General features: G+C 39.6%; 2 protein-coding genes across 2 annotated transcripts; one reads left to right on the forward strand and one right to left on the reverse strand.

Annotated features, from left to right (window-relative positions):
* Window positions 1-739: 739 nt before the first annotated feature.
* Window positions 740-6,988, reverse strand: GstE14 (Glutathione S transferase E14). The gene is made up of 4 exons (XM_067774273.1): window positions 6,722-6,988; window positions 6,453-6,662; window positions 3,787-3,909; window positions 740-1,090 (listed from the first exon to the last, which is right to left on the reverse strand). Exons 1-4 carry the CDS (start codon window positions 6,863-6,865, stop codon window positions 821-823), a joined length of 747 nt encoding a protein of 248 aa, XP_067630374.1. The 5' UTR covers window positions 6,866-6,988; the 3' UTR covers window positions 740-820.
* An 8,141-nt stretch (window positions 6,989-15,129) lies between these two features.
* LOC137244778 (small ribosomal subunit protein mS39) lies at window positions 15,130-19,420 on the forward strand. The gene is made up of 3 exons (XM_067774274.1): window positions 15,130-15,567; window positions 15,624-16,019; window positions 17,932-19,420. Exons 1-3 carry the CDS (start codon window positions 15,241-15,243, stop codon window positions 19,168-19,170), a joined length of 1,962 nt encoding a protein of 653 aa, XP_067630375.1. The 5' UTR covers window positions 15,130-15,240; the 3' UTR covers window positions 19,171-19,420.
* Window positions 19,421-19,914: the final 494 nt, after the last annotated feature.

A 19,914-nucleotide genomic window follows, 5' to 3' on the forward strand; every position in this document is an offset into this window, starting at 1 on the left:
TTTGCCGAGAGGACTTTACTTTTCAATTGCCTACCTAGTCCAAAGTAAAATTTATTGGCAAGAGTGATTCTTCGCTGGATATCAGAGCTGCAACAGAGGGATCACATCTCGACAATGATCTAAAGAAAGTCATCTAGTATGATAAAATATTCTTATAGAGTTTTCTTTTTCTGGAAAAAAAATGTTAGGCTCATGTTGCACTCATAAATTCTAACTTTTGAACTAGATCACCTAGCATTACGCAATGTGGCTCTATTTGTAGGTAATCGGAGTCCTTTTGTTATTCAGTGGAAAATATTTTGTGGAAGGAACAGACAAACTCAGGGGAGAACTGAGAAGAAGCAATAGGGTAACATTATTTTCAGAGAAGAAAACGCCATTAGTTGGATATACAAATGATATTATCGCCATTATCATTACAGCCTGAAACACAGAAAACCCCAACCGGAAGCTCAATCAGATCACAACACACACAAAAAGTTCTCTAACTGGAGCAAAAAACTTAGAGCCAACTTTCCTTACAAAAAATCGAATACTGCAATAGGTTGGTTTCGGAACCTTCTCTTGTATCATTGCAATAGCAGACTGCTGACATATTCACTTAAGACGAAGAACCTCATTGAACTCTTAAAGCCTGTAAAGCGAACAGTAGCACTAGCTGCGTAGCAATTCTGCACTTATGTTTTGGACTTAAATTGCTAAATATAATTACGATTATACAAAAACGAAAGTTTTCAAAGCATTTCCTTTCTTTATTCTGCAGTTATGTGGACATTCCCATCTTAGTATATGCAAATTAACTATCATTTACAATAATTTTTCAGTACACATCCTTATATGTTTCCTCAGTCTCTTTAGCCTCGATGGTCGCAGCGTCAATTTGTGGTGGAAATTTGAATTTTCCTATATGTTCGATGACAGTACGCAACTTATTCAAACCCGTGTGATTGATGTGATACATCGGTAATGCTTTCATGCGAACAAACCAATCATTCAATAGGGGCCATTTATCTGTGGCGCCAGCAGCAATCGGAAACATTAGATTCACTGTGCTCAATGTGGTCACAATTGATATATCAGCAATCGTCATCTGTGCAGGAATAAGCATGCATATATAAATAAATGAATATATATAAATAAATATATATGTAAATGTGGTTCATTTAAGTGCTTATTGGATTTCGGTTCGATAATTGATACCAAATAAAATGTTGGTTGTTGATTTAATCGCCTTTGTTACGTAATAAATAAATTTATTAAATAAATTGACTTGAAATTAATAAATAATAAAATGTTAATTGCATATAGAGCTGGGAGGAAATTTGATAGCTCTCTGCTTTGACTTGCTATTTGTTGCATAAAACATGTGATGCATATTTAACATTAGGGTGGAGTGATTTTTATTTTATTCATAAAAATATATATGTACCTACTTTGTACAGAGATTTCAGAATCATTGTCTGAGGTGAAATAATATTATTGCGAATGTGTCAGAATGAGAGAGCTCAGAGCCATATAACACACCTTCGCTTTTTATACCCAGCTGTACTTGTACACAGGGTATTATAATTTTGATTGGATAACGTTTGGTTGTACAGGTATAAAGGAATCGAGATAGATACAGACTTCCATATATCAAAATCATGAGTATCGAAAAAAAATTTATTGAGCCATGTCCGTCTGTCCATCCGTCCGTCCGTCCATCTGTTCGTTAACACGATAACTTGAAAAAGGTTATACGACATAAAAGGTTTTGCTTGTAGGATATTTTTATATTATGTTGCATATATTGTTTCTTTACATACTTTTTTACAGCCAAATTGTTGTACTACTTGTGCCAAAATATAAATATTCTTATATCATTACATTTGACTAGTAAATAATGACTAATACTCAATGTAAAATCTCAGAAACATTATAACTTAAATTTTCATGCACATATTGTGAGTTTCTTGTGTCTCTCATTCTATTCATTTTTTTTTTTCTACTTTTCATACTCGCAAAATCATCGATTGTTTTTGAAAAATCAATTTTCCGGGCTCTTTCATTTTCAATAGATATCAGAATATCATGTAAAATGAGCCTTACGGCAAAGTGAACTCAAGCTGTTCTTCATATGAACCACTGATATATTATCGAACTGAGCGTACGCTCACATAAATTGTGCGCGTGTTACGAGTTGTGGGTCGCTCTACCTCCTACTACGTTTTAATATAATCTGCGCGCACGGTTCTCGAGTCTCGAGTCGTTCGTATATAAGTGGAATTTCATTGTATCCATTTACAAGACTATATATTAAAGGGCTTAAAATCTTTCAATAGTTAGATAATTTTCAGACATCAATAGTAGCTCATTGGCACATTTGAAACGTCGATTTTCGCTCATCCACCGTTCAAACTCCATGGCGAAGCCGAGTGTTTTTAGTGGATGGTCTAAATCAACGTTTAGTGTGTGTAGAATACGGTATTTTACTCAATTTCTATCCTAGACGTCAATCCCGATATCTGCTTTTGGATTAGAATTTGAATAAAATAAATAAAAAATAAAATGTTCCCATAATTTAGTGTATACATTTTTCGGTGAAACTTTTGCGACTCGGGGGTTTGGGGGTCCCTCGGAGCTGGGGGCTCTGGTGCACCGCACCGCTTGCACCAGTCTCGGTACGGCCCTGCCTAGAATGTTGAAATTAAATTGGACGTGTGGACTGATATTGAGACTATTGATAAAAATTTAAAAAAAAAATTGGCTTTCAGTGGACTTAGGGAAATTAAAAAAATATTAGTTAATAACACAAAAACTTTGATGGGGATCGATGTTAAGTCTCATTACATGACGTTTTTATATATGAGTATTTTTTCATAAAGTTTTAAACAAAAAAAGTTATAGCAAATAAAAGAAATGAATGTATGGGAAAAATCACATTTTGACCGTTAACTCATTTTCCTCACATTTCCTCAAAACTTGATTAATTTATTTATATAGTTAAGGTTATATACTATGCAATGTAATCGGTTTCATGGTTCGCGAAGGTTCGCGTTTTTTTTTTTTTTTTTTTTTTTTTTTTTTAATGTTAGTATTGCGAATCACTGTTTAATACTGGGTAACATTTAAAAAATAATAATATTTGACAATTCATATTATACATTTAATTTTTTTATATTGAAGTTATATTTAACAATCCAAAAAAGTTTCAAATAAAAAATTTAGCTATTCCAGCTTGTTCGCTAGTACCAAAAGAGTAATTAAAAGCAAAAATTATTTGATCGGTCAATAGTCCATGAAATCTCCAAATATATATATAGTTATATGACCAAAAAAACCAAAAAAAAAACCTAAAAAAAAAATTTTATTATTTTAAGTAAATGCTGCATTTCATATGTAGTATTTATATTCGTACCCAATTAAATGTTAATAACCCTGCCCTTTTTATTTTTTTGTATATACTTACTTGTAAACAGTAGGGAAATCCCCATATCTGAAGGAAAACTGTATTATTTGCCGCTCAAGGTCATTGGTGTTAGCCTCTGTATCCTTTTTGCTTCTTTTCAACGAAAATTACTTCAGAATAGAACCATATATATATGTATTATTGCGCAGCTTTGTAACACTATTAAGCACACAAAACAAACAACAACAGCATTTCAAGTGTACAGCTGGGTATTTAATAGCCGGTTTCACCCGAACTTAGACTTCCTTACTTGTTTTTTTATATCTCTGATCAGTTTGGATATTCGGAATGCCTTGAAACCAATCTTAGATAAAATTTATTAAGTGTGTAAAACTTACATGATCACACGCCATATACTTATGCCGTCGTAAATACGACTCCAACATGGTGTAGGCCTCCAATAATTTTCGCTCGTGTAAAGGTAGATCAACGCTATCGAAACCGCCTCGAACTATGCCAGACTGAAATTCATATTAACACATAAAAATTATAGTAAAACCTAAATATCTACTATATATTTGTGAAAGTATGCCTGTATGTATGTTTGGACTTGCAGCCTAAACAGCAGAATGGAATCGAGCGAAATTTTGCCATGCCATACGCTGAGTGCGTCAATCTATGGTAGGCTATATAAAAAAAGTTTTCGACAAGAGGGCGTGGCACCTCCCATACAACTGGAATTTTTCGTAGTCAATATATGAAAGTATTAAGGCTAGACGACTGAAATTAGGTGAGGAGGTATATAAGTCTAATCCCTAACCCTTCGGGAAAAATTAGGGATAGCGAAAAAGGGGCGTGGCATCTCCCATACAAATGGGGGTTGGGATTAGTCTGATATATTAGTCTATATAGTACTGCTTTTATTTATACCCGAACGACGTCGGGTACTCTGCTAGTATTACATAACTGTGAAACAGGAAACTCAGGAAATTTATAACAACGGTAAGCAAGGCGTTCAACGCGTGTCCCGTAAGTCAAGTGTGGCAGCCATGTAGGGATGGGTTCAAGCGATACCTAGAATAGCTACTGCTGAATTCTGGCGAATCTTCGGCTTCTCAAAAAAAACTATATCGAATGCCTGAAGCTGAGAAAGGTGTTTTCCAAAGAATATTACAACGACCACTTCGTAATAAGACAAAACGAGTGTGGACGAATATAAAAAGACCTTATGAACACTCAATTCTCCTGGATTCTGTCACACACCTGAAAAAGAACCGCTCTGTAAGCGCTCTCAAACTTCTGAGGAATTACAGGACTAGATAAGAGACAGGAAGAAGATATGCTTCGCAATCAACACATTCCCTCCTTAATACTTTCCTGGATTCGATGTTCTAAGGTGATGTTTCCAAAGTTCCTCTGACTGAAAGGCTTTACAGAGCTAGTATCACTCCTACCCACATACCACAAAGTTGAAAATAAACTAAACTACGTGTTTGTCCAAAAGCGGGTCAAGAAAAACTGCTCTCCATGAGCTCATGCGGTTCGTTGAAAGATTGCTTTCCTGCAATCAACACACCTGAGCTGCCTTCCTAGACATAATCAGATACCAGCATCATTACTATCTTTAGCAATATATCCGGTGTGGATACGAGATAATACCATTTTTCGCCCTTGTTTAACTTTGACAAGAACTTTAAAGTAAGGTTTCTCTCGATAGTGGAGTGATCACTCACACAGACGAGTTCAAAATAGGCTGCAGTGTAAGTGCAGCGGACTTCTGTGAAAATCTTAAATACTTTTTTTCCAATCAAAGGTACTGGGCCTGTCGCTTCTTGTTGAAGAATCATGTAATTGGTTGTGAGATATGCGTAGAGTCAGACAACAAAGCAGCACTCATGATGTTGGATTTACCATAGTCATCCTTTGCAACATTCGCCCAACTAGCTTACTTTCTAGTAGTCCTCAACGAACTACTGATGAACCTTAATAATAGCGAGAGAACCACCTTTCTAACCTCTGTCAGACTGTCGAAAATCGCGCGTCCAAAAATTTGCGTCGTCTTATTTGCAGTCTTGGACATCGGCAGAATGATGGATCGATTTTTTCTCCTCCCCATCCTGACAGCTTTTGCAGAGGGAGCACGTTGGTAAGCGCCATCGTCTGAGCATCGGTGCAGTAGCGCAAAAGTAATGATGACACCCGTAAATACTCCCATATGGTCATAAGCACCTTTAGAAGTAGCAATCAACTCGGTTGGTACACAAAAAACTCCGTTTCCCATATTTTATATTCGTTGATTTTTCTCTGGTGATAACCCGCCTCGCTTATGTCCATTACGGATCAAAGAAAAAAAGAGACTTAAATAACATATTTAAGAAAACCGCAGTACGAAATTGTGGCCTGGTTACGATTAGAATAGAAAAATTACCCTATTAAGTACGAAAAGAAAAAGAAATATTTATAATCCCAGCCACAATTATGGCACACTGGTGTAGAGCAGGAAACCATTGGAACCCCCTTTCATGACAGGAAGAGTTGCAAAGAATCGGTTACCTATTTTCTCTTCGAGTGTCCAGCCCCAATGAATATCAGGCACGGAATTTAAGGCAGTAGGTATATCGACCTGACCAATTTCTTTCAGGGTACAACTGCTTAAAAAGTAATTGGTCCCTGGAGGCAATCCATACGAATTGTGGCTTCAGCGATTGGGCCTCATCAACTTAACCGTCCAGATGATATTGGCCGTCTGGCAACAAAAATTTAAATCTTTTATTAACGATTGATGCCGCCAACTGGCAACAAGGACTCTCTAATCACCTTGCTTCTTTTATAGGCTTCTATTCACCGGGAAGATACTCATGGGAGCATATTCTAGACCGATTCATTTTTTTGCATTCTCATAGCAAGAATTGATCAACGAAGCCCTTAGGAAACTTTTCAACCACTTATAATAGTCATAGTCAAAAGATTATAACATTCACATACTCCATTATCCTTTGATTTCAAAGAGTTTCTATCCCAGTTTCACATAACGACTATTAATGAAACACAGTATGATACTCACCAGGAACTCACTATCCCTTCGAAAAAGGATTGAGCATTCAAAAAACAGCATATTAAGTACTTCAATGCGTAGCTCATATTGATCCGGCCACAACTCTTCGCCATCATTGGCCATTTCGAATTTCTCACAAAGATGCATCAGGATTAGATGACTATCGGTAATAACCAAATTATCATGAACCAAAGTAGGTACTGTGTGATTTGGGTTGAGCTATGTGTGTTGAATTTATATACATTTATTATTAAACAGAGATTTAAAATTTCTCTCACCTCTAAAAAAGCCTTATCAAACTGACCGCCCTTGAACAAGTCCACAAACTTGTACTCCACATCCAAGCCCAACATTTCGATAAGCATCATACAACTACGAACTGGTGGACTGGCATCGTCGTAATATAACACCAACTTTGTCATTTTTCTTGCTGATGAGTTGACGGCGGGGATTGGGTGTCTGTTGCTATCAATGTTTAAATGCGCTTGGTAATCAGAAAGATTGTAATGTTTATTCGTGCTAAATGTAATAAAGACTAACTTCAATGGGCGGCTGAGATATTGCTTTAAGCTTTGCTTGGAAGATTCATCGAAGAATTTTGACATGTACAAACATTCCAGGTACATACATACGTATGTTAATATCTACACACTCGTGAGGTACACTCGCCTGCATAACTTTGCAAATGTAATTGGAGCCCAAGAAATCGCGAGTCTGCGGCTGCATATTATGTGAGTTAGCTTACAAATATCTGTATCGTTTTATTCCAACACAAGCACAGCTAAAGTGAAATCTTAATACATGTATGTATGTACTGAATATTCTATACAGATAACATTCGAACCGTATTCGTAAATATTTTCGCTATGTAGGCTTGGGGCCCGTCACTAAAAAGCGTCTACCAATGAAAAAACGCAACAACTCCTTTTCTGGGCACGGCATGATATGAGAGCATGTACCTGGAGAGTCTTTCGGGGATGGTACTAATGCTCGGCTGGTTTATGTGAAGGTAAAGGTTGACATCCCTGTCACACATATAACGTAAGACGAGGCAAAGCAGGAGGACAATGCGGTCTTCCAACGTCTTCTGCAGTCACCACAGGGAGGAAAGTGCAAGCGGAGTAGCGGTGTTGGTTTGTGGTATGAAAGAGTTCGCCACCAAGAGCGACCCGCATTACAACGAGATTTAAAAAAAAAAAAACAAAAGGAAAGAAACTAGGGAAGATGTACAATGAGTGCCTACGACATGATGTCAAAATTATGCTTGTGACTTCAGCAAAGTTCCGCCTCTAATGACATAACACCTCCCGTTTATCGACTAAGATCATCCCTTGTGTCAAAAGTCTGCACACGAAACAGGACATTTGATGTTTATACCATCCGGCTTTCACTGTGCGCAATATTTAACCTGACGTGTAGCTAAGTTGTGGGAGTACATGTACCACCGTAGACACCATAGGCCTGCAGCAAGCCCGGAAACCCAACTAAAAAATAAATGTAAGGCGCGATAACCTCCGAAGAGATCTAAAGCCGAGCTTCTTTCCAATTTGCGTCGTGCTCTTCTTGATTTTCCCTACAAATTGGCCGGACGGGACCTACATGTTTTATGCCGACTCCGAACGGCATCTGCAAGGCAGATGAGTTTTCACTGAGAGCTTTTCATGGCAGAAATATACCCGGCGCGCTTGCCAAACACAGCCGAGGGGCGACCCCGCTTAGAAAACTTTTCTTCTAATTGAAAACCTTATTTCTAAAATTTTGATTTTGCTTTGCCCGGGGTGTGAACCCAGGGTATACGGTATAGGCGGAGCACGCTACCATCACACCACGGTGGTCGCCCCGGAAACCCAACTGGTACGATAATAAATCTTGAGCTATGCCGGAAAAAAAGGATCGCTTCAATTGCCTTTGCTTGTTTTCCAGGCCTTGCCTTTTGGATGGCGGCCTCTATGTAGTCGCGAAGGTATCCGCATAATGCATTATAAATTGCTAACGCACTTTACGGGTCCGATAAACTTTATCGCCAAAAGCGTTTGTTATTTTGTGGTTATGTTTTGTCCTGTTTGACAAGGCCTTTACGGTTCACCGGAGCTTGCCAGCGCCAGCAGAGAGGTTTCGGTTTTGGAGATAATCTTCACACTTGGCTAGTCTGTGTTCATCTGCAATCTGATCTCCGCATTTACCTTCCTTATTTAGGTGTTCTGTGCGCTTACCCGTCACACAATATCTTGGTCTCTCAACAGAGCAGTAAATGTGCGCTTCGTAAATACTTACAAGTCGGCCCATTTAGCTTCTTAATGTAGGTGCGGCCCACAGAGGTTATAAAAACGGCTGCTGAATCTAGAGTGGGAAGTTTGTGTAGGTGTTAGAATCAATAGCCAGGCAGTTTATGAGTCCAGCGTTAGGACGGATATATCTGGTGAACTCTGACAATCGTCTGCTACGCTGGTGGTGACATCTCCATTCACCACGCTAAACGTCGCATTATCTGCATTTGTCCTGGCTCTTCCATTTGCTGGAAACCTGTAATCCGATTAACGAACTTACGGGATAGGTATATTCCAATAATTTTGAGGTTAACATCGCCTGACCGGATAATTATTCCCTAGCGCTCTAAGGTACTATCCCTATGACCGAAGTTGGTGTGAAGTAAATTGTTGCACACGAAGTGATATATAATGAAAGGTAGACCAACCCCATTACCACCCATACGACCTATTCTACCTATCTCACTTTTTCTATTGATTTTGTAGCCATTGCAGACTCCTCTATCTCACGCTTATGTAAATATGCCTTGAAGCCGCCGTGCCCGCTCAATATCTGTGTATCCAGCGCCCTTTTCTCGATTCTTCCCACCGTTCTTGCCACCTAACTATTGTTCGTGACCTTGCGCTTTTCTTAGCATCTTCAGATGCTAAGTCCACTGATTCCAATACCATACAGATCGGCCATTTCACCTGAGAGTAGACCTACTGAGATTTTCCTGGACAAAACATGGATCGCATCGTCGGACACCGTCCGATACGCACACGCTATTCGTATAGCAGTAATTCGATAGGCTGCTAGTATATCTTTTTTATGGACCATTTAACATCCGTACCATACTGGTGCCGCATTCAATATTATCGAGCTGGTTACGTTGGATATTAGCTGACGTGTAGCTTCGCCTGGGCCGCCGATGTTTGGCATTATTCGCGGTAGGGCTCCACTAACTCTATAAACTTTCTCCCCCACCGCCCTGAAGTGCTCCTTAAAAGTAAGTTTTGAGTCAATGATTTTAATAATCTCCTATGGTGGGCTCACCAAAACCACGTCCGGCCCCTTGTTCGTCAGCCGTTCCTTTATTTTTCCCACGGCGTCATTACATAATGCTTAGAGCAAGTTTCTTGGCCACTGCTACTACGACAATATTATCTGCATAGCCGACAATTTCCGTGCCTCCAGGAAGATCGATTTGTAGCACACCGTCATACATAACATTCCATAGCGTTGGACCTAGAACAGATCCCTGAAGGACACCGTCCGTGATGTTGAGCTTTCTTGGTCCCTCATCCGTATCTAAAAGGAGTACTCTGTCGCTTAAATAGCTACCAATTATTCTGAGCAGGTAAGCAAGGGTGCCAAACTTTCGTAGCGAATGTCATTATCTGCATCCAGTGCGCGGTGTTAAAAGCATTTCTAATATCCAAAGTTATCAGCGCACAGAACTTCATTTTACTTTGGTCTCCGGTTATGGCTCCGTGGACTATATTGACAACGGTTTGTATTGCATCTATCGTGGATCTCGATTTTCGAAATCCAAAATGACTATTTGATAAGCCACCTGGGCTTTCCAGGGTCTGCTGCAGACGCTCACTAATAGTACGTTCGAGGATCTTTCCTACTGAATTCAACATACAAAGTAGCCTGTATGAAGATGGCTGGTCGGGCATCTTACCAGGTTTCAGCAAAAGAACCAGTCTTTGATGTTTCCATTACCGGGGGAAGACTCCTTCTTGGATACAGGCGTTGAAGAGATCCATAAATACCGATGTTCTAGAACCTATCGCTGAGATAAGGTCTATATTTGACACGTCATCCGGTCCTGGAGACTTACTATCCGAAACTTTTTGTTTTACATCCAGTACCTCCTGCTCTGTTATTTCTGGGATTTCCATACCTTCGACATCCATACTTTGATAGGTCCAGTAATCTTGTGCCGGAAAAAGAGTTTCTACGATTCTGCTCATTAATATCGGGCATGGTTAGCTTGGTCTCTTCTATGGCTGCCATGGGTGTGTTATGTGTCCAGTTAAACAGTTGCAATTTAGTTGCAATATTTGCAAATACTTCGGTAGTCAGAACGGCTGAAGTTGTATCGATGTTGATGGTCCTTTGCCGGACAAAGATCTGACACATTCCTATAGCCCGACCAACTGAGAAACGATTTAATATTAATATTAAACCTTAAGTGTTAAAGTTAGGTACTGGCATGCTGTGTAAACTCTGTTAAGGGCCAGGAGCGCAGCACGTACCCCCAAGGGAGGTCTTAGAATATACCCGCGGCAGGTATGCCTGTCGCAAGATGCGACTAAAACACCAAACTGATTCAAGGGGTTTTGCAGCGGGAAGATGGGAAGGCGGCATGGCTTTGAAGGTTTCATGTGGTCATATTAAATCGTTCCCGAGATGGTCAGGCTAGTACCTTTGTGGTGCTTGTAACCGCAACGTACCGGAACTGCATCCGGCAAAGGACCCTCAACATCGGTAACTCTCCCCAAGGCCTATGAGGAGTGTCCTTATCGCTACTACAACAACAACAGCGCAGCACGTACTACGACATACTATTCTATATGCCCAGAATCGGCTTCAACACTACCAACGGTAAGAATGGGGGTGAAAATGTTTGAGCCATATCACAACATAATGAGGCTACATTGAAATGACTGTTCATTGGGGGGAAAAGCTCAAAATCCCTTCGGTACATAAAATCGGATACAGTACGAAGTGTGATAGACAGTCCTCGAGATCTTTGTGGTTATGCTTGAATTCCGGTACTGTTGTTCTTTGTGAAAACTCAAAAGGTAAAAGTCTAGAACAGGGGTCGGCTGCTAAAACGCGTCCAAAAATATCGGGAGAGGACAACAGTATTAATAAAGAAGTAAGGAAGGCTAAATTCGGATGTAACCGAACATTACATACTCAGCTGAGAGCTAGGGAGACAAAATAAGGGAAAATCACCATGTAGGAAAATGAACCTAGGGTATCCCTGGAATGTGTTTGTATGACATGTGTATCAAATGGAAGGTATTGAAGAGTATTTTAAGAGGGAGTGGGCCATAGTTCTATAGGTGGACACCATTTAGGGATATCGCCATAAAGGTGGACCAGGGCTGACTCTAGAATTTGTTTGTACGATATGGGTATCAAATAAAAGGTGTTAATGAGTATTTTAAAAGGGAGTGGGCCTTAGTTTTATAGGTGGACGCCTTTTCGAGATATCGTTATAAAGGTAGACCATGGTTGACTCTAGAACGCGTTTGTACAAGGTGATAATGAGTATTTTAAAAGGGAGTGGGCCTTAGTTCTATAGGTGGACGCCTTTTCGAGATATCGCCATAAAGGTGGACCAGGGGTGACCATAGAATGGGTTTGTACAATATGGGTATCAAACGAAAGGTGTTATTGATTATTTTAAAAGGGAGTGGGCCTTAGTTCCATGGGTGGCCGCCTTTTCGAGATATCGCCATAAAGGTGGACCAGGGGTGACTCTAGAATGTGTTTGTACGATATGGGTATCAGATGAAAGGTGTTAATGACTATTTTAAAAGGGACTGGGCCTTAGTTATATAGGAGGACGCCTTTTCGAGATATCGCCATAAACGTGGAGCAGGGGTGACTCTAGAATGTGTTTGTACGATATGGGAATCACATGAAAGGTGTTAATGAGTATTTTGAATGGGGGTGGGCCTTACTTCTATAGATGGACGCCTTTTCAAGATATCGCCATAAAGGTGGACCAGTGGTGACTCTATAATGTGTTTGTACGATATGGGTATGAAATTAAGGGTATTAATGAGGGTTTTCAAAGGGAGTGGTGGTAGTTGCATATGTGAAGGCGTTTTCGAGATATCGACCAACATGTGGACCAGGGTGACCCAGAACATCATCTGTCGGGTACCGCCAATTTATTTTTATATTGTTACGAATATTAACAACACTAAGGGGTACTGCCATCTCTAAGCCGATGCTAAGCAGTGATTGTATGCACATCCATGAATCAATCATTATGTATCTACATCAATAATTCAATCATTATGTCTACACATATGTACGTACACGCAGCGGAGAAGCAACGCACATACACATGCAGATATCTTATCTGAGATATCCAATTATAATTGTGGAAGTGTCGCTCACAAACACATGCGCATATGAGAGCTATACACGTACATCTGTAGTTATAATTATAACAGATAAGCAACTAGTAGATTCTAGAACAGAAGCGCCTAGAAGATACAACGAGGAAATCAAAGAGTATAAAAGGCCTCAACGATAGAGGCGCTATGATCAGTTGGATTTAAGACGCTATCTAGCGAGCAATAGCAGTATTATTTTGAAAATCTGTTTGAGTGTTATTGTGAAGTACTTTAATAAAGGCTATTTTGCATTATTAAATATTGCAGTTATTTATTCAACAGTTTAGTGATTCGAACTTAGCAGAAGGTTGCAGATAAGAGGATTTGCAAGTAAATTCGTTACAATATGTAATACCACGAACAGTATTCCTGCCAAGATTCCAAGTGCTTTTGATTTCGCCCTGCAGAACTTTTACATTTTCTTCTACTTAATATGGTAGGTGTCACACCCATTTTACAAAGATTTTTTCTCAAGTTATATTTTGCGTCAATAAACAAATCCAATTACCATATTTCATCCCTTTTTCGTATTTCGTATAGAATTATGGAATTTCAGATAAGTACGTGAACTAAGTTTAGTAAAGATATATCGATTATGGCATTTAAAGTATCCTAGACAAATTAAATGAAAAAGGGTGGGGCCACGCCCATTTTGAAATTTTCTTTTATTTTTGTATTTTGTTACACCATATCATTACTGGAGTTCAATGTTGACATAATTTACTTATATACTGTAAAGATATTAAATTTTTTGTTAAAATTTGACTTTAGAAAAATTTTTTAATTAGGCGTGGTCGTTCTCCGATATTGCTAATTTTTATTAAACATATGGACATATAGTAATAGGAGTAACGTTCCTGCCAAATTTTGTCATGATATCTTCAATGACTGCCAAATTACAGCTTGCAAAACTTCTAAATTACTTGTTTTAAAAGTGGGCGGTGCCACGCTCATTGTACAAAATTTTACTAATTTTCTATTCTGCGTCATAAGTTCAACTCACCTACCAAGTTTTATCGCTTTATCCGTCTTTGGTAATGAATTATCGCACTTTTTCGGTTTTTCGATATCGAAAAAGTGGGCGTGGTTATAATCCGATATCGTTCATTTTAAATAGCGATCTGAGATGAGTGCCCGAGAACCTTCATACCAAATTTCATCAAGATACCTCAAAATTTACACAAGTATATTTTTTGATACTGATGATTTATGGAGGTCTATATCTATCTCGATTCCTTTATACCTGTACAGCCAACCGTTATCTAATCAAAGTTAATATACTCTGTGAGCTCTGCTCAACTGAGTATAAAAACCGAAAAATGAAACGGGTCCTTCCGAAGCCAGGGGTGGATTCCATAGTATTTCTGCCCAGAACACCTTTCTGCGTTGGAGGCCTTCGGCCGCGTTTATGAAAAAATTCCCCTGTCCGGTCCACCAAAGGGATGTGATCAAAATTAAATCCCTTTGAACACAAAATTTGTTTCAATGCACAACAACATTACAACAACCACCAGACCCCCGCGGGTTAGGGGATCAGAATATACCCGCGGTAGGTATACCTGACGTAATAGGCGACTAAGATACCAGATTCAAGGGGCTATGTAGCGCAACCTTTCAGGTTGCCAGCGCAATATATAGCTTCTCCAAACCCAATTGTCAACCTCACCTATCCGCGGCGAATCCTGTTTCACTAACAGACGAGGCTCTGGCGACCCCAAGCTCCTCATGGAACTTGGGGGTAGGGAGGGAAGGAATGGCCCGAAGGTTTAATGTGGCCACATAAATCGTTCCCGAGATGTTCGGGCTAGCACCTTAATGGTGCTATGGTACCGGAGCGTACCGGATTTGTATCCGGCAAAGGACCATCACATCGATAACACTCCCCAAAGCCTTCGGGGAGCAACCTTATCGCTACAACAACAACAACAACACAACAACCACAAGAAAATTGCCAACTTCAACTGCAATTGTCTGCGTATTAGCAGTCGACCCCTGTTCTAGACTCTTACGCTTAGTGTAAATTAAGTAAGTACTAAAAGTTAGTCATAGCTTTTTTACATAATTAGCATATTTAAGTACCAACGAAGTTCTGAATGTGCCACGAATGTGCTGAGAGTTCCGGTTTTAATGTGCCGCATTGTTCAACTGTGGTTTCGTAACCGGTATCGAATTTTCCTTCTGAGTATAAATCTAGTTCTATACACACGCGCCCTTAGACCCATCATAGTAGCTGTCAAATAAACAGCTGTGTATGACATATCCTGCAAAATTTTATATTGGGATTGGTTATTAGCTGATTGCATAGATGAGGCTGATTGCGCTAGTGAATTCATTACAATAAATTTTTTCGTGATTTTAGTAAATAAATAAAATAAGCAAAGCAACAAAAAACACTTACGATGCACTTGGCACGCCGATTTCCACGTCTTTGCACTGGAACAACGCAATTTTCAGCAAATATTCCCAGCCGCTTTACTAGCACAAATGTTAGCTCAGCGGAGGAACGCATTGAAATACCAAACCGCGTACACCGTTCGCCAACTGATATATTAAGAGCGCTGGCTAGCACTGTAGGCCGCGATCCTACTGCCGCACATTATAAATATCACGATGACCCATATCTCATGCCAATGTCTAACATGGGTAAAAGAACATTTGCCATGGCACAGGAAGCGGGGCGTAAGGCGGCGAAGTTTATTAGAGAAGAGCATCGTCAAGTTTTTAATGTAAGTGGAATATATATTTCATTAGACGCTATTTAAAAGCTACTTGTTTTTAACAGCATCATGAAGCTGAACCCTTTATTGAAGCTTTTGCTCCTAAAATTATTTACACTGAAGACTCGGAGCTTGATGCTGACACCCTGCAGCATCTGATAATACACTCACAGGTGACGGATGCTATGGTGGCATATAATTTAATGAAACAAAAGAGTGTGGAAGTTAGCCACGAATTAAAACAAAAACTTTTAGAGCTTATTTGCTTTTACAATAACGAAGAACCTTTGCCCGAAGAATTAATAGAGGAGCGTTGGTTCAAAGCTAATGCAGATGCACGTGAGCGTAATCGTAAATTATGGAAAGATGGTGAGTTAGCTGAGCAGCTATTTGGAGAATTACAACCAAAAACAGCCAAATCATATGCAGCGCTTATAAGAGGCATGGCTAAGTACTTTCAGGTAAAAGCTAATTTTGATATTTATTATATTTTATGGTTGTTGTTGTTAAAAATCATCCAAACGGAGGCATTACTCGAGAGTTGTTATTGTAATTGCAGAAACAGTTCCCATGGCCAAGTGGCACTGCAACAACAACAACAGGTCCAAGCTGCTTTTACGGTTATGGGTAAATCCAGTTTCCACCGGAAATAGCATTTTGGTTATAGTATGAACTCCGTTGAAGTTAATTTTTACCCTCCATACCTACAAGTCTGCACATTTTAGTCGTAGCACCTTTGTCGTCGTTGTATTGACGATAAAGACACTCCCCGAAGGCTTTGGGGAGTGTTATCGATGTTGATAGTCCTTTACCGGATATATATGCAGTACGTTCCGGTAACAAAGCACTATTAAGGTACTAGCCTTACCATATCGGGAACGATTAATATGACCACATTAAACCTTCTAGGCCATAACGTCGTGCCCATGAGGAACTTGGGGTCGCCAGAGATTCGCCTGTTGGTGGTATTGTTGTAGCAGTGCTTCGCCCCACCTAAGCCGCAACCGATCACAAATTGTCATCAATATCCTCTAACGGGAGTCCAAGGAAACTTGCTGATTCAACAGGGGTGGACCATAATGAAAGGGGTGTTAGAGGTGTTGGTGCCACATTACAATTAAAGAGATGGTTGGTGTCATGTGGGGACACATTGCAAGCGGGGCATACATTTTGTATGTCGGGGTTGATTCTGGATAGGTAAGAGTTTAACCTGTTACAGTATCTAGAACGAAGTTGAGCAAGAGTGGCACGCGTTTCCCTGGGGAGTATGCGTTCCTCTTCCACAAGTTTTGGGTACTTTACTTTGAGTACTGGATTCAACGGGCAATTCCTGACATAAAGGTCCGACGCCTGTTTGTGGAGTTCACCAAGGACCTGCTTGTGTTTTTTTTTTTTTGCTTCATACGGCTGGGTTCTCAGGTGCCGTATTTCCTAACAATGCTTGCGGAGAGCCCCTAGGCAGTGTTGGCTCATCAATCAGATGTCTGTTTGGATGCCTAGGTTTCTGGGTGTTCAAGAGGAACTGTTTGGTTAGCATCTCATTTCCCTCCCTGACGGGGAGTATTCTCGCCTCATTATGTAGATGGTGTTCTGGGGACATAAGAAGGCAGCCAGTGGCGATTCTGAGAGCAGTATTTTGGCAGGCCTGTAGCTTCTTCCAGTGGGTAATTTTTAGGCTTGGCGACCATATGGGTGACGCGTAGCACGTAAACGGCTGGCCAATTTCTTGGTACTGCCAGCAAGGGATTTGAGGATTTTATTACGGCTCTGGAGTTTCGGAACAATTGCGGCTGCGTTCTCACCAAAATGTAGATCCTGATCAAACGTCACACCCAAGATTTTGGGGTGTAGGACAGTCGATAGCGTAGTGCCATCGACGTGAATGTTCAAAATGGTCGACATTTCAGTGTAACCCCAGAGATTCGCCTGCTAAATATGTGTATGAAACATTCATATCTGAACAGGGTTCCCTCGCGTATGTGAGGTTGACAATTCGGTGGGGAAGCTTTGAGCTACATATAAAGCTTTGTATCGCGCTTATCAACCGCTTTGTAGTGGCGTCTAACGATAGGGCCTGGAACAGGTTTCAACAGGGTTGGACCAAAATAGCTATAGGAAAGATGTGGCGCGAGGTATGCGAAGTGGGTTGGAACCTCTTAACTCTAGAAATGGCTCGTTTAGCTTTGCTTCCCAACTCTATTCTGAAACTATTTTCTTTGTTTCCTACTCCTTGTGAAGATTAACTTGGACTTTCCTTCGAGGATTTGGATATTTATTGGTTACTGACGGAACTATTCCATAGGGCGAAGCATCTTTATTACGAGAGCACTAACTGTTTTTTCATATAAATTTTATTATACTCACTTTTCATAGGCTGAACGCGCATATGCGCTGCTACAAGAGGCAACCGAAAAGCAATTCGAATTGGATGTACCAACTTTTAATGCAATTATCGGAGTATCCAACTTTTTAAAAGAATCCGCCGATGAACGCTGGCAGTTATGCCGTGACCTATTACAACAAATGGGTGAACAGAAATTAAAACCCAACGTGGGTACCTTAAATGCAGTTTTGCAGGTTATAAGCACATTTAGCAATTTTAAGTTTGCACGCAGCTCATCACTCAAAGTACTTGCTGAATTCAAACAATTGGGTATTGAAACAAGTTTGGGTACATACTATTATTTAATCATCATATTCTGTCGCGAACGTGGCCCTGTTTCGCATATACTGGTAGATATTCTACACGAATTGGAAGGACGCGAATTCTCTATGCAACACCCCAAAGATATATTTTTCTTTGCCACAGCAATGGATATATGCCGTAATCATTTACACGATAAGTCAATAGCAAAGAAGGTCGATAAGCTACTTCATACTGGCAATAATTACGATTTGATAGGTGACAGTTACAAGGAAGCTGTATATTATCGTCATTACTTTGGTCTTCTTTGTGAAACCGAACCCATTGATGAATTTATGAAAATCTATGATTTACTTGTACCAAATGTGTATATACCAGAGCCAGGTATAATGGAAGAGGTACTGAAAACTGTAGAGACGCATGGTGCTGTTGAATTAATGCCACGCTTTTGGTCCGATATGGTTGTATTTGATCATACAAATCGTGAGAGTTTAATCACACGTACGTTGCAAATATTAATAGACAATCCCTGCAAAAAAGAGTTGACTGCGCATCAATCTTTACCCGAGCAAGTTGGACAAATTGCTTTGGATATTTATGAAAAATTTAGTGACCCCGATAATCGGCGTGCGAGGTTTGTACAATTTACTGGCAAAATTATTGGTGATATACTAGTGTTATTGGTACGTGCTGGTAACTTTTCAAAGGCAAATGAAGTGTTTAGTTATATCGATAAAAATCAACATCGCATACCAGGCACACCATCTGAAAAAAGCTTGCTGGAGTATATAGATGCCTGTGTTGAAAATAAGGCGCCTTCACAGGCACTCTTTTGCTTACAGTATGCTGTAGAAAACCATATGGACTCACAGCTAATGGCAGAGCGTATTAATGCGGGTTTCACGCTTAATGAGGTGCACTTAGCGAAATTGAAATCCTTAGTGGGGGACAGTTTTGCAAGCAAATAAATTTGGTTTGAAGGGAGCGGAAGGATGTTAGTTATTGTATTTAAATTAGTTAAATAATTTTTAAGATCTGTTGTCAGAATAAAGTGGATTCTTAAAAAAACATTATTACTCTATATTTTATTTGCCGGCCGCACTTCATATTTATTTATTTATTTATGTAGTCTCAGTTGGAAACAGCATTAAATATACTCTTGGAACATTAAATATACCCTTGACAACCGTCTAAAGGTTAGAACTCTTACTACCTTACATAGGATAATTTACCCCAAAGAACCTTATTACCTATTTCGAAGGCTTCAATTTCTTCATTCAACAAGGTCAATGCTTCTTGCGCATGTTAAATACCGTATGTTAGTTTCTGAACGGCAATTCTTCGTCACTTCGATCCGTCTTTGGAACTCTCTTCAAACTAGAATACGGCAAATAAGTAATGCACTGCATTTCAAGAAAGAGTTAATCTGATTTTATAACTGACTCACAATTCCTTCCATACGGGCAAAAGAACTTTCATAATTACTGGCTTATTTGCAGAGCAATGTTCTCCCTAAAAATTGTTTAACAATTCCCTCCTCAAGCGATACGCTTGATTTATACAATAAATAAAAAATGTGGACTTGTAACCAATTTATCACCATTCAATTTCATAAAAACTGCGTTTAAGTATGCTAAAATCTTTAGAAATTGCGGTGTCGGTTTATAAGGACCTCCTTTGGGCAATCAATTGACAAACGTTATGTTTTGTCA

Source organism: Eurosta solidaginis, chromosome 3 (assembly GCF_040869045.1).
Source record: "Eurosta solidaginis isolate ZX-2024a chromosome 3, ASM4086904v1, whole genome shotgun sequence".
Lineage (NCBI taxonomy): Eukaryota > Metazoa > Arthropoda > Insecta > Diptera > Tephritidae > Eurosta > Eurosta solidaginis.

Coding starts and splice junctions, on each gene's coding strand:
- GstE14 (XM_067774273.1), bottom strand. CDS start 6,865: ATGACAAAGTTGGTGTTATATTACGACGATGCCAGTCCACCAGTTCGT. Junction 3,910..6,452: donor GAAGGGATAGTGAGTTCCTG/GTGAGTATCATA, acceptor TATGAATTTCAG/TCTGGCATAGTTCGAGGCGG. Junction 1,091..3,786: donor AGTATATGGCGTGTGATCAT/GTAAGTTTTACA, acceptor ATTCCTGCACAG/ATGACGATTGCTGATATATC.
- LOC137244778 (XM_067774274.1), top strand. CDS start 15,241: ATGCACTTGGCACGCCGATTTCCACGTCTTTGCACTGGAACAACGCAA. Junction 15,568..15,623: donor AGCATCGTCAAGTTTTTAAT/GTAAGTGGAATA, acceptor TGTTTTTAACAG/CATCATGAAGCTGAACCCTT. Junction 16,020..17,931: donor GCATGGCTAAGTACTTTCAG/GTAAAAGCTAAT, acceptor CACTTTTCATAG/GCTGAACGCGCATATGCGCT.